This window comes from Camelus ferus, chromosome 34 (assembly GCF_009834535.1).
Source record: "Camelus ferus isolate YT-003-E chromosome 34, BCGSAC_Cfer_1.0, whole genome shotgun sequence".
Classification (NCBI taxonomy): domain Eukaryota; kingdom Metazoa; phylum Chordata; class Mammalia; order Artiodactyla; family Camelidae; genus Camelus; species Camelus ferus.
This window is the reverse complement of record NC_045729.1, coordinates 1,666,498-1,679,747: the sequence shown is the minus strand read 5'-3', so window position 1 is coordinate 1,679,747 and position 13,250 is coordinate 1,666,498. Positions and strand designations below refer to the sequence as shown.

At 41.5% G+C, this 13,250-nt stretch overlaps 2 protein-coding genes across 6 annotated transcripts in view; one reads left to right on the top strand and one right to left on the bottom strand.

Moving 5' to 3' along the window:
- Positions 1-813: 813 nt before the first annotated feature.
- On the top strand, positions 814-8,220 carry ETFBKMT (electron transfer flavoprotein subunit beta lysine methyltransferase). 3 transcript variants are annotated; one of them, XM_032473504.1, is made up of 5 exons: positions 814-974; positions 2,017-2,066; positions 2,470-2,909; positions 4,895-5,025; positions 5,779-8,220. In XM_032473504.1, the coding sequence occupies exons 3-5, from the start codon at positions 2,584-2,586 to the stop codon at positions 6,120-6,122; spliced, it is 801 nt and encodes a 266-aa protein (XP_032329395.1). In that variant the 5' UTR covers positions 814-974; positions 2,017-2,066; positions 2,470-2,583; the 3' UTR covers positions 6,123-8,220. The 3 variants fall into 3 exon arrangements, with proteins under 3 accessions (XP_032329395.1, XP_014423873.2, XP_014423874.2); XM_014568387.2 differs by lacking the exon at positions 2,017-2,066; XM_014568388.2 differs by lacking the exons at positions 814-974; positions 2,017-2,066 and adding an exon at positions 982-1,737.
- Positions 8,221-8,376: 156 nt separating this feature from the next.
- The window catches only part of AMN1 (antagonist of mitotic exit network 1 homolog), a 36,936-nt gene continuing 32,062 nt past the window's right edge, over positions 8,377-13,250 (bottom strand). For all 3 annotated transcript variants that reach the window (XM_032473505.1, XM_032473507.1, XM_032473506.1), the window contains one exon: positions 8,377-9,692. In XM_032473505.1, coding sequence (XP_032329396.1) covers positions 9,619-9,692 — 74 coding nt within the window. In that variant the 3' untranslated portion in view covers positions 8,377-9,618. The remainder of the gene's footprint in view (positions 9,693-13,250) is intronic.

Here is a 13,250-nt window from a genome sequence, read left to right as displayed (position 1 = left end):
CGCGAATCAGACAGTGTTACTGAGACAGTATAGTTGAGAAAAAGGTTTACCTCAGCTGCTAATTTAAAAAAAAAAAAGCCAATAAGTTAATGAATATGGTTTTATTCATCATAGAAACACATGTATTCTTACAGACGAAATCTAGGGCAGAATATTCTGAAAAACAAAGTGCTTAGCCCATCAATCCGAAATAAATACAGCCGTTCATCAAAGAAGCAAACGATAAGGATGCCTCTGGGGCTGTTAATTGCAGTAACAAAGTTTCATTCTCCTGTAGTGGTTTCTAGAGGTTCCAGTTTACAGGGACAGAAGCAGACAACGCAAGCCACCAGCTCTACTTTTGAAGAGGTGGCTGCCAGTTCATTTCTCAAACTGCAAACTCCGATGCAGAAACGTGTTTGCCTATTTCTAAGTTTGGGTCACCCCCCCCCCCCCCGCTGCCTTTGGCACGACAGAGCAGGTCTTAATTGTTGTAAGGTACGATGGTGAGTTAATTTTGGAACGTCTTGAGGGGTTGGAAGATGGACATATGGGTATCACTCAAGATTTATGTCGTACGTGTATGAACATTATGAGGGAGGTCATATTAGGACTTAATCTCGGTTGTATGTAAAGCGTCATATACTGTGTCTGTTTTGCTCACCACTCTATGCCTATTAGTGTGATCGGCACAAACCAGACGCTCCACGATTTCAGAGTGGTTATTTTAGAAATCCGAATTTGACATTCCTGTCTCCGAAGTGAGGTCAGGGCGCCCTCGGGTTTCGCACTTCCTGTCCCTTTAAGAAGCGCGGTGACGGGGGAAGCGCCGCCGGGAAGGAGGGCGGAGCGGGGTGGCGCGGGCGCGGGCGCATCCTCCCCGGGGGAAGCCCGACCCCCGGGAGCGGTCGTAGAGGAGGCTCGGAAAGAGACGCAAAAGCGAGTGAGAGGCGTGCCCTGTGCTTAGCTGCCCAGGGCGGTGTTCGCGCAGCCGGGTAAGGAGGGAAGGAGGGCTGTGCCTGCCCCTTTAAGACTGAGTGCTCCCTCCTCCCTGGTGGGAAATAACGTGCTAACACGTTTGGAACTTGCCCCCTTTAAGGGCGTCTTCTCTCCTTACCAGTTAACCCACGTGCCAAGGGTCCGCCACATAATCGCATATTCCTAAACGGATGCTGCGCTGGTGCTGGCGTGGGAGGGGGCGGCATCGGCCTGGAAGACACTGTGTCCAAAGTCAAAGGCATCTCTTATTTGCCCTGCTCGCTTTTTAAAACTTAGGCTTGTACAATTCAAGGGCAATCCTTCCTAACAGAGTTAGGCCAGTGAGGTCAGGCTGTTCGAGTCCCTGGGATTGCAGGGGCATAAATGTGGGCTAATTGAACACCCAATGAAGGTCTCTTCTGAGTTCACAGACTAGTAGCCGGACAACCATTTTGGCCTGCCATGTGTCTTGATATTTTAATTAATTGCCCGTGTTTAAAAGTGGGAGTTTATGTGTAAATATTTGGATTATCTTGTGAAATTGGAAGATCTGGCGAGATGCCCCTGCCTTGCAGCAGTTTGCTGACCCCTTTGGACTAGGTTTGAAACAGTTTCCAGTTTGCCACAGCCTGTCTGTTACCTAATGACCAGCGTGCATCACCAGTCTGGCCCCTACTCTGCTGGCGTTTGTGCTTGGGACCCCTACTCTTAAATACTTGCGTGGACATAAGACTATTTAAAACACTTATGCAGAACCGATCAGAGGTCCCAAACAACTGGGTATGTAATGTGTTTAAACTACTGTTCCTCATTCTTACTTAATCTTATCAAAGTCTCTTTATTAGAACTAGCCTTTCAGTCCAGGTTTGATAAAGATGACTCAACTGATTTACAGAAAGAGATTTGGGAGTTGGTTTTTTTTTTTTTTATTACAATTAAATCCATAGTTGTTTTTTTTTAAGGAAAAAAATCTGAATCTTAATGACACTGCTTTTATGCTAGGACTATTTTAATTGAAATAGAACGTAGTCAGTATCATTTGTATATCTCTGCCCACAGACAGTTACATTTTGATAACCTGCAGAGCTCTTTGGCTAGACTTCATAAAGGTAAGAACCATGTTTGTCCTGTTAATTGCTCTGTTCCACCACTAGAATCCAAGCTTCCTGAAGATGGGACTTTTGTTTATTTTGTTCACAGTTGCCAAATGCAGTGCCTACTTAAAAGTAGGTGATTTATTAAATGCACTTAAAGGTATACCTTATTTTTTGTGACAGGCATGTTCCTGAGGGAGTCTTTCACAATCAAATGCTTGTATGTTTATTGTTCTAAATTATTAAAAGGATTCTGTTGTGAAAAGGCATCTTTGAAAAGGTTGGATTTTCCTAAGTTAATGCACCAATGCACTTGTGAATCATCTGCCAGAGAGCTAACACTATATTTTCTTACCATGTAATAGGATTTCGAGGTGTCGGTGAGCCTTGGAATTTTCAGTATCATTTCTGTTTTTAGGGGTCCGGAGATTCCAGTTGAGCTCAGTTTGGCAGCCAGACCCTTATTCTTTCCCCACGAGGAGCAACTCTTATCAACAGCGACACCAACAAACCTGCGCTAAGGGCAGGACCGATGGCTTTGAGCCCAGGTTGGAGAGCATTCGCACCCTTTCCCGTGAACTGCCGTGGTGCCCTTCAGAAGGCTGTGAGAAGCAGTGGTCTTCCCTTGTTCCCCTGGGGCCACTGCCCCTGGAGAGGAACTGGAAGCTTTTTGGACCCTGAGATGAAAGCTTTCCTGGAGGAGAACACTGAAGTCACCAGCAGTGGCAGCCTCACCCCTGAAATCCAGTTGCGGCTTTTGACCCCCAGATGCAAGTTCTGGTGGGAGAGAGCTGACCTGTGGCCCCACAGCGATCCTTACTGGGCAATCTACTGGCCAGGAGGCCAAGCCCTGTCTAGGTACGGCCCTAAGTGAAGCTGGGCCTTTAGGGATATCCTCACATCCTTTCTCTCTTCAGCTCCTTCCAGCTCCACATCCTCCCTGCTCCTCTCAAAAAACCAGAGCTGAACCCAGAATTGTTTTCTTAATTTAGAGCAGTTTAAGAATAGTTTGGGGTTGCTTCATTGCATAGTTTTACCTTCTACTCCAAGCTCATCAAGATCTTTCCCCAAATATAGTTCTCTCCCCAAGAGAAATCCTGGGTCCACTAAGACCCTGGGCAGCTGTTGATCCAGAAATCTCACACCGTTCTCAGATCCGTGGTTCCTAATGCAGAGTTCCTTGGTGGAGCCTAAACAGCCCCAGTCCTTCGGCTCTCCTGGTTTAATCCTGTAAATCTTGCTCCTTAAAACTCACAGTTCCTCCATCATTGCTTCTTTCCAATCTCTCAAAGAACAAGGGATGTGAGTCCCTGGGCTGCTCAAGGATTCCCTGTTCTGCAGTGGTTTATTGACATCGCAGGTGAACTCTGGACTTGCATCTGCGTTTTTAAGGTCCCCCCTTTCCGACGCTCCATACTGCAAAGGTCGTTTTTTAAGGACATTTTCTCACACATTCACACTATGCTTTCTATTAAAATGCAGCTGCTGAAACAAAGGCAAGAATGTTGAGCGTTTCAGTCTAGTCTTTGCTCTTAGATTGGTAGAGTATTTAATCTGTGTATGCCTTGAGGTTACAGAGCTGTGAAATGAAAAGGATAAGGACTTCTCTTTCACAGGAACGGTGGGGTCTAATAGAATTCAGAGTGTATAACTTTAAATACAAAAAAATAAATGTGATCATAGAGCTTTTTGGAGAAACCTGAGGACTGGAAAGCTTTCCGGGTAGTATCAATCCCAATTTTCTGGTTGTTGTGTTGCCAAAATTTCAAACTTTATTTACTTACATCATATTTTTGAAATAACATCTTAAGTGACGTCTGTGAAAGTTACTGTTTATCAACTCCAAATATAAATGCAGTCAGATTCCTTAAGAGACTGTCTGAATCAGAGGTCACAAACTGGTGATCCACAAATGTGTTTTGTTTGGCCTTTACTTGTAAACTTTAAAAAAAAAAATCAGTGGCTAAGGGGAGGGTACAGCTCAAGGGGTAGAGCGCATGCCCAGCATGCACAAGGTCCTCGGTTCAATCCCCAGTACCTCCTCTAAAAAAATAAATAAAAAAGTAGTTGCTAACATTTAATACTTGAGGGATTTCACATGAAAGTTTACTTTGATTTGAAAAACAAGAATCTCTGATAACATTGCATTTCTGTGTGGCAACAGCTCACCGTGGGTAGCAGCCGTCCCTTTAAGACAGGGCGCTACATCCTCGCTGGGCCATACTTCCTGCCCTTCATTATTATTCCAACACCGAGGTCAAGGGTCGGTGGCATTTATTATTTCAGTATTTTCCCATTCATCTTCATTTGTTTGGTAACTACTTAGCCCTGGTCCAGATTCTTTGGCTGAACTGGACTTCGATGGCACCTTACCGGTGAGTTCATTATAACATGCCTCAAGCCGTGGGGAAAGCCGCCCTGTGATGAACGGTCAAAAGGAGACGAGGGCTTTTGGATCCGGCTTACTGAATCCTGGCTCCAGCAGCATTCGGCCAGTCTGTATTCTTGGTGCTTGGTGGTTTCTGGATCACAGCAAGTGCTCAATCCTTTTTTCAACAGTTGACTTGAAGAGCAGAAGTGGTTGGTCGTAGGGAACGGCTCTTCAAACCCGCTCAAGACAAAGACCAAAATGACCAGGTCCTCTCTCTGCCCCCTCGGCCCAGCTCTTAAGATTGACATTGTGTCAGTCTGGTCGGGCCAGACTTGCCAATGCTGGGCCAAATTCTTCTGCTAAGCTCCACTCTTTCTTTGTCCAGTCAATCCAAAGAAAACATGTGGGACACCGCTTCCTGACCTTCTCCCATCCCTCTTAGATAATGCTTTCCCTTTTCTTTCTAATTTAGGTATCTTCTGGATAATCCTGGTGTCGTCAGAGGGAAATCCGTGTTAGATGTTGGGAGTGGCTGTGGAGCCACGGCTATTGCTGCTAAGATGAGTGGAGCTTTAAGGATCTTGGCCAATGACATAGACCCTAGTAAGGATTTCGTATTTTAAAATATCTAAAGCACGTCTCTTTTTTTCTTACAGGATTAATATTTACAGGTGCCTCAACATGATGGCCTGTTTCCGTGTGTATTTTGTAATCTGACATAGTGAACTTACTGAGTGGGACGTTATCTGTGGGGCCTGAGTTGATGGTGCATTTTTTCACGGGAGGACTTTGTGTCTGTCAGATATCCCAAAGTGATGCCAGCCTGGGAGCACTGCCTGGATTTCTGGGCTAGGACTTCCCTGAAATATGTGGTAGTATTTATTTGACCAAAACCCAAGGGAGGAGAGGCCTGTGTCTTTGGGGGTGATTTTGTTCCGTTAGAGCAACGTTATCTGAGTTTATTCTGGTCTTCCCTTTCACTGAGGACCTAGCCCTCGAGAGCCTCAGAGGCTCTCAGCTCTAACTTGCCATCCTGCTCAAGCCCAAGGCTTGTTTCCCTGTCTCCTAGAAAGCTGTGCCGAGATCAGCAAATGTTCCTTAAAACCTCAACATTTCCAGATGTTTCGTATTGTTTGTTTTCAGGGTATTCATGTATTTGAGAATTGTAGGTAATAGCTTACGTTGCCATATACTATAGGCTTCTTTATCTAAAAAAACAACTTTCAACAGAAAGGGAAAGAAACGTATTGTTTCTAAAAGGAGAGTTTCTAAATTATTTAATCAACAGTGAATTAAAACAGCCTAGCACATACCAATACCAATTCACTATGTAATTTCTTTTTTCTTTTTTTCAAGTTGCAGGAATGGCTATTACACTAAATTGTGAACTGAACCGACTGAATCCTTTTCCCATTTTAACCAAAAACATTCTGGATTTGAAACAAGGTAAGTGGGACCTTGTCGTGCTTGGAGATATGTTTTATGATGAAGACCTGGCAGACAGCCTGCATCAGTGGCTGAAGAACTGCTTTCGGGCCCAAAGAACTCGAGTCCTGATTGGCGACCCCAGGCGACCCCAGTTCAGCGGCCACGGCATTCAGCGCCAGCTGCACAAGGTGGTGGAGTATCCGCTCCCAGAGCCCACGAGGCGGGAAAACAACGGCCTGACGACGAGCACGGTGTGGGAGTTTCAGCCTTGAGCCTGCTGAGTGGGATGTTCTCTGGGGGGACATCATCGAGGTACTTGCAGTGTGGATGCAGCTACGTCTGGGTTTAACCCTCGAAGGAGCTCCAGTTCAAAGAATGCATGTTCGGTGTTAAATGGCAGGTCTTGTTCTGTCAGCCTTTGTCATGCAGACTTGTTCTGTGTTATGCCAAATACAGAAATCTCTCTCTGTAGTATTTTTTTTTCTAGTTCTACTGCTGTAGTGTAATGTAATTACAGAAGGCAAAGCCCAATAATGACAACATGTGATTTAAGTAGCAGAGAGGAATCAGATATTGTAGCAGAGTGTATCTTTGGGTTACACTAATGATGATGTGTCTTTGAGTTAAACAAAATACAGAAGAATACTGTATTTTTTGAAAAATCACCTGTAAAGGTCAGAGATGCAGTTAGTGTGGCATGGAGCACATGGCTTCGGAGTCAGGCTGCTGTCACTTTCCAGTTGGGATTTGGGGTTGGTAGGCTCTCTGAGCTTTAATTTCTTCATAAAACAGTAATAAAGTTTAATGAACCGCACCTCGAAGGGTTATTGTATTAAATGAAAGTACAAAGTGCCTCATACAGGATTAGTACCTACTAGGGCCCCAGTTCAGGCACATGGATAAAAATACAGGGTTAGAATTTCCTACACACTCAGTACTGTGAAACCTTATGATGCCTTTTTTACGGTTTACTGAGGTCAGCTAGAAATTGGTGATGCCACCACTGCAGTGTCCCGGGGTCAGGATCTCATGTATCAATAAGGATATGAGGACGTAAATGAGAAACAACATGAAGAAGAACATGCACAGTGCACCACTACTTATGTAAAAAGGACACATGCGCGCACATATGAACGTGTGTGCATTTCCTGGCAGTAAACATAGGATATCCCTGGGAAGATGAGGCCCTGGTACCAGTGGTTACCTTCTGAGAGGGCACCAGTAAAGGGCCAGTCGTTGCGTAGACAGGGAAGTAAGAAAGGTGGATGGGAGTTTTGGAGCTGGGGTCACAGTGGACCTCGGAATTTACTTACTCGGGGTTCTTGAACTTTGGACGTCAAAGTTTACTACAACCCAATGAGTCAGCTCTTGCTGAATCTAATTTCCATTGGTCTACTGGGGCTTAAAACTTATAAACTCACAATTTTGATTCAGCTTTAGTTAAAATTAATAGAAACTACAGGCTGCAGTGGCGCTGGATGGCATTTGAGAGAAGGGGTTTTTGTCGACGTGTTCTGTGAAAGCTCAGGGTGTTCTGCTGAGTGTTGTCCTCAGCAAGATAAGGAAGAGGAAAGTAGAGCCAGTTACACTTTGGAGAACTGTGGAAGTCAACTTGATGAGGCAAAGACTGGGTTTAATTTTAAATATCTATAACCCTGTTTCTGTTTTCCTCTCGATGTATAAGGAGGGTACAAGAAGGTCTTTGAGATATCCAAATATTACTTAAAATATTTAAAAACCATCCATATTTATATAATGGTGAGCCTTGAAATGACGTCACAGCTTAACAAGCAGGTTTGGATTGAGACTGTTCAGTTAAAGAGGTTACTGATGTAGTTGGATTAATGTCCACCAAGTTTATAATTGTTCCCTACTCACTGCCCTTGTACTTGGTTTCTTTTTTGTGTTCCTTTTTTTCTGCGTTTTCCGATTTTAATTGAGCATTTTATGTGATTCCATCTTCTCTCCTCCCTTAGGCTATCAACTGTATTTATTAAAAGACATTTTTTTAGTGGTTGTCCTAGTGTTTGCAGTATATATTTACAACTAATCCAAGTCTACTTTCAAATAATACTGCACTGCTTCGTGATTTTCAGCTTGTTCAGCTTTTATCTCGTGAGGACAGGAGTGCTGACTTCCTCTGCACACGTCAGATTAGAAACTGGACATCTGCATATTTTATTTATTTATCTTATTCCTTTATTTATTTTGTCTATTCATTCAACAAATATTTGGGTTCTTTATTTGTACCAGACACTGTTCTAGGCATTGGAGATGTACCAGTGGAAAAAAAAAGAAAAAGAAATTCTGAAATTCTGTCTTCATGAGGCTCACATTCTAGGGTGGGGAGACATAAGAAGTAAAAAATAAAACATGTCAGATGGTGACTGGTGGAAAAGGGAAACAAAAAGGCAAGGGTGACAGGGATAGGTAAGATAGGGTGGGGGAATAAAAATTTTAAACAGCGTGGTAAGAAATAGCTAATGGAACGAGAAATATTTTTTAGAAAATCAGGCTGCAGACTGCTTCAGGATGATAAAGCCTTTATAGATCCTAAAAGTCTGACACATTAGATCTTGAAATCAGTTTCCCCAAAAGGGGAAAAAGCTATTGACATGGTTGGGTGTTCAATAATAAATCTTACTGAATTTGTCTTTAGCAAAAATTCCACGCGTGGAAGACCTTCCCCATTTTACGCACATATACACACATACCACCCTTGCAGTGGCAGGATGTACATCCATGCTATAAACGTATCACACTTACAAGGTAATTAATAGTAAGGACAAGAAACAAGAGCTAAATATGGAAACTCTTCCTCTAAACATGTACAAGCAAGTCTACCATCCCGTATTTTCCCTGTTCTTCACTACATCGGAGCTGAAATAGGAAATCTTTAAGAAAGCCCCCTGACACAGGCTCACTGGCCCAGGGAATCTGCTGACCGTCGGGGCGGTGTAAGCACAGGAAGCGTCCGAGGATTTGGGGATTACAGACAGTAGTACATTTCACTGGAAAACTGAGCCCCGGGCTGTTTATTTCACAGTGTGAAACCAGTGGAGCTTCAGGATACAAGCTTCGTGATGATGGTTTGCATTTACTCATTCTTACACATTCTTGAACGCAGCTTTTAAGGAAGAAAGTTCACAGACGAACAGCACGCGTTTGGGAAGAGCAGCCGTAAAACGCAGCATAACAAGCGGTTAGGCAAGGGCCCAGGAGCACCCCGGCGCTTGACGACCGAGGTACGTGGTGTCCTCAGTTACCACAGTGAACCATTATGCTTTTTTGTTTCACCGACATAGTAAATTCCATGGTGAATTCACAGGCCTGATGTTCAGCTTTGCTTTTGGCCAACAGACATTTAAATATTTCAGAAGGTAGTATCCGGAAGCTAGGAAGGTATTCATGCTTACAGAAGTTTCTTTACTTAGAATTCTCCTATTGTTTATCCATATTGGTCAATTTCTCTTGTAACAGCTCAAATATCTAGGTAGAATGAATCCCCAGGGAAAACAGGTAATTTAAAACTTTGTTATTTAAGAAACAAACACAGGACCATCCCCCAGCACATCAGAGGGCACGCTAGGACTAAGTTTCAAGGACAATCACTCATCAAGCAAACACAGAATAACAGCAGGATTCAAATGCTGAAGAGTCTGGTTAATGTCAAGGCATAAATCATATCACTGGAAAGCCAGCCTCAAAGACCACTGCTCCCTGGGAAAGCAGGGTGAAGGGCACAGCTTTGATAAGCTTCCGTGAGAATCAGTAAACAGTCCACGTCACTTGCTTTAGCTTGTTTGGGCCGACTAACTGCTCCAAGACTTCCCGCGAATGATCTACAAAAGACAACAATGACGATATATTAATTCACAGTCATCAAAGATATTTATTGTGTCCTCGTGTGTAAAACGGGGAATGATGATGATATATCATAGGGTTGTTTAAAGGATTAAATGAGATGATATATAAAAAATAGCATACAACTATAAATACATTTATTTGATGGTAACCATCCCTATTGTTCACTGCAGTGCACATATCATAGCAACAGTTTAAACAGGCACTTACTGTTTTCTCTCTAATTTTATCCTAATTTCACCAACCAGAGAATAACAGGTCAATGGTGTAATTTTACCATTTCCAGTGGTTAATTTCACCATTAACTTGTGTATAAACTGTCTCAGGGTCCTGGCAGGAAGTAGATGACATACTGAAGTGGGTGTCCGAACAGGGTTTAATGAAGTGACTATTTACAAAGAAGTGATTAAAGAAAGCCGACGGGTGTGGTGAAACACCTTGGGCAGCGGCATCGTGTCCAGAAAGGTTAGTGGGGAGAGCAGTTACCAGAACAGGACAACTTGACCTGCAGTTGAACATTTTTCCATGTCATATAATGCTTTTATAAAACATGATTTTTAATAGATAACGATTATATGAATTCATTGCAATTTAACCAGTCTGTATGACTGGATATTTAGATGGGTTTCAGTATTCACAACGTATAATAGAGATTTTAATATGGTTTACATATCTTTCGTAAAGTCAGTTTTACAATGTCTTTAAAAAGTTGAATTAAATGAGTAAAATACGTTAAAACAAAGGTACTCCTAAAATTTTATTACTTTGAAAATTATTCAGGAGTTTAACAAACTTGTTCCGGAGATACAACCTATGTTGTATGTACAACGTATCTCTAACCCAGTCTTAGAAAATTTCTAGTGTAGTGATTCTTAGACTTAAAAGATTTGGTAGACCAGTAGGAAGAAAAAAGTAGGCCTAACGTATGGTTACTAAATTTTATTTTATGTAAAACAAAAATAAGCCAAAATACCAAGGCTTAGTGCCAGAAAGAGAACCAGAGAGAATATAGAAACAAGAAGTTATTATAGTTGTGAAAACAAAGGTTTACATCAGTAGCTAATTTTAAAAACAGCAGCTACGAATATAACAAATGCAGCTTTCATTGTCATAAAAATATCATCAGTTGTTAGAGAGGAAGTCTATTATACAGGAACTCTAGACCAAGGATGGGTTTCAAATAGGTTGAAAGTAAAAGGATGGACAAAGATGTATCATGTAAATAGCAACTATAACAAAGCTGGAATGGCTATTCTAATAGAAGAGTGGGGAACACTGTCCACCTTCTTCTTATGAGGCCAGTATTACCCTGACACCAAAACCAGACAGAGATATCACACACACACACAAAACAACAGACCATTATCTCTTATGAATATGTACTCAAAAATCCTCAATAAAACACTAGCAAACCAAATCTAGCAACAGAAAAAGGATTATATGCATATCCCAGGAATGCAAGTTTAGTTTAACATCTAAACATCAACTAATGTAATACACTGTATTAGTTTCCTCTTGCTGCTGTAACAAATAACCACAACCTTAATGGCTTAAAACAATACAAATTTTTTGCCATAGTTTTGGAGGTCAGAATTCCAAAATGGGCCTTACTGGGATAACATCAGGTATTAGGAGGTTAGCAGTCTTTTTTGGAAGCTCTAGGGGAGAATCCACCTCCTTCACTTTTCCAGCTCCTAGAGACCACCTCATCCCCTGGACTCCTCCATATTCAAAGTGAGCAACATCAGACAGACTCCCTTTCATCCTGCCATCTCTATGGTTCTCCCTCTGTCTCCCTCTTCTACTTTTAAGGACCCTTATGATTACATTGGGCCCACCTGGATAACCCACAGTAACCTTCCTATTTTATTCACAGGTTCCGAGTATTAGAACATGGGCACAGAAAAGGCATTTGACAAAATCTAACACTCACAATAAAAACATTCAACAAGCTGGAAATAGAAGGGAACTGCCTCACCCTGATAAAAGGCAACTCTGAAAAACCCACGGCTCACATCATCCTTAATGGGGAAAGCCCAGATATTTCCCTCTAAGATCAGGAAGAAAGAAAAGGATTTCTGCTTTGCCACTTCTATGCAACACTGCACTAGAGGTTGCAGCCGTGGAAATTAGGGAAGGAAAAGAAAAGGCATTCATGTTGGAAAGGAAAAAGTAAAGCTCTTTATTTGTAGATTAGGTAATATGATATACAGAATTTCCTAAGGAATCCACTAAAAATTAGAACTAATAAATTCAGCAAGGTCGCAGGGTACAAGACTAATAGACAAAAATGAATGTATTTCTATACAGTGAACAATCCAAAAGTGAAATTAAGACAGTAATTTCATATACATTACCATAAAGAAGAATAAAATACTTAGGAATAAATTTAACAAAAGAAGTGAAAAACTTATACTCTGAGAACTATAAAATATTGTTGAAACAAATTAACCATGTTCATTGATCAGAAGACGTAAGATGGCAATACTCCCGAAACTGATCTACAGATTCAATGCAATCACTAGCACAGTCCCAGCTAAGATTTAAAAAGAAAAGAAATTAACAAAATAATCCTAATATTTACATGGGAATTCAAGGGACAATACAGTTTTGAAAAAGAACAAAATTGGAAATATGTAATTTCTAGTTTCATTTTAGTTGATGTTTTTAGGATTATTTTGGCATTTTTACTAGTTATGAATATGTTATCAAGTATAATATGTAAATATTTGTTTTCTGACTATATTTGTGTCACTCTTGTAGGAATTTATTATTGCACATAAATAGGAAGATACTTTTCCCTCCAATTGTGAGCAAATAGTATATTTTTTATGCAATTAAAATTTTTTGATGCTAGATGGCAGCATTACATTACTCCAAATCTCCTCAAGCATCTTTTTCCCATTTAGGGCAGTGAGTTTCAATACTAGGAATATTAAATGCCTGTGAGTTTATTATGCTATAGGGAGAAACTGTGGCATCTCTAAGTATTTCATGATCCCTTGCCAGAACACTGTAGCAACTGTGGAGGAGGGAAAAAGAATTTTCTTTTTACTCTTCTGAGTTCTTGGCTGTGATCCTCTATAGCAAAAGACATATGAACAAAAGAAAAACAAGTTTTATTAAGTATACCTCATGTATACGTGGGAGACACCCTGGGAAAATGAGTAAACTCCTTGAGATGGCTCAAGCCACTACTTTAAATACCATCTTTGGCTAAAGACACAGGAAAGACGTTGGGGTTGTGGGGAGACCAGTTATGGGAAGTTACCAGGAAAAGCACAATAAACGAGGGTAATGAAACCAAGCAGGACCCTATGGGGCCCTCCTGGGTACAAGCCCCTCCGTGTCCCCTATTTCTTACTTGCAGAAAAAACTTCCATCTCCTAGGCCTTCCCTGAATTCCAAAGAGCAGACTCAAACAGCTAATGATTAGAAAAGTAGAAAATTAGAAAAATGCAGAAACAAAGGAAAGTGGTTGAACAAGAAAAGTAAAAACAGCTTGAAGGACAGTCACAGACTCCTAGCTCCTCCCG

Coding starts and splice junctions, on each gene's coding strand:
- ETFBKMT (XM_014568387.2), top strand. CDS start 2,584: ATGGCTTTGAGCCCAGGTTGGAGAGCATTCGCACCCTTTCCCGTGAAC. Junction 2,910..4,894: donor GGAGGCCAAGCCCTGTCTAG/GTACGGCCCTAA, acceptor TTTCTAATTTAG/GTATCTTCTGGATAATCCTG. Junction 5,026..5,778: donor GGCCAATGACATAGACCCTA/GTAAGGATTTCG, acceptor CTTTTTTTCAAG/TTGCAGGAATGGCTATTACA.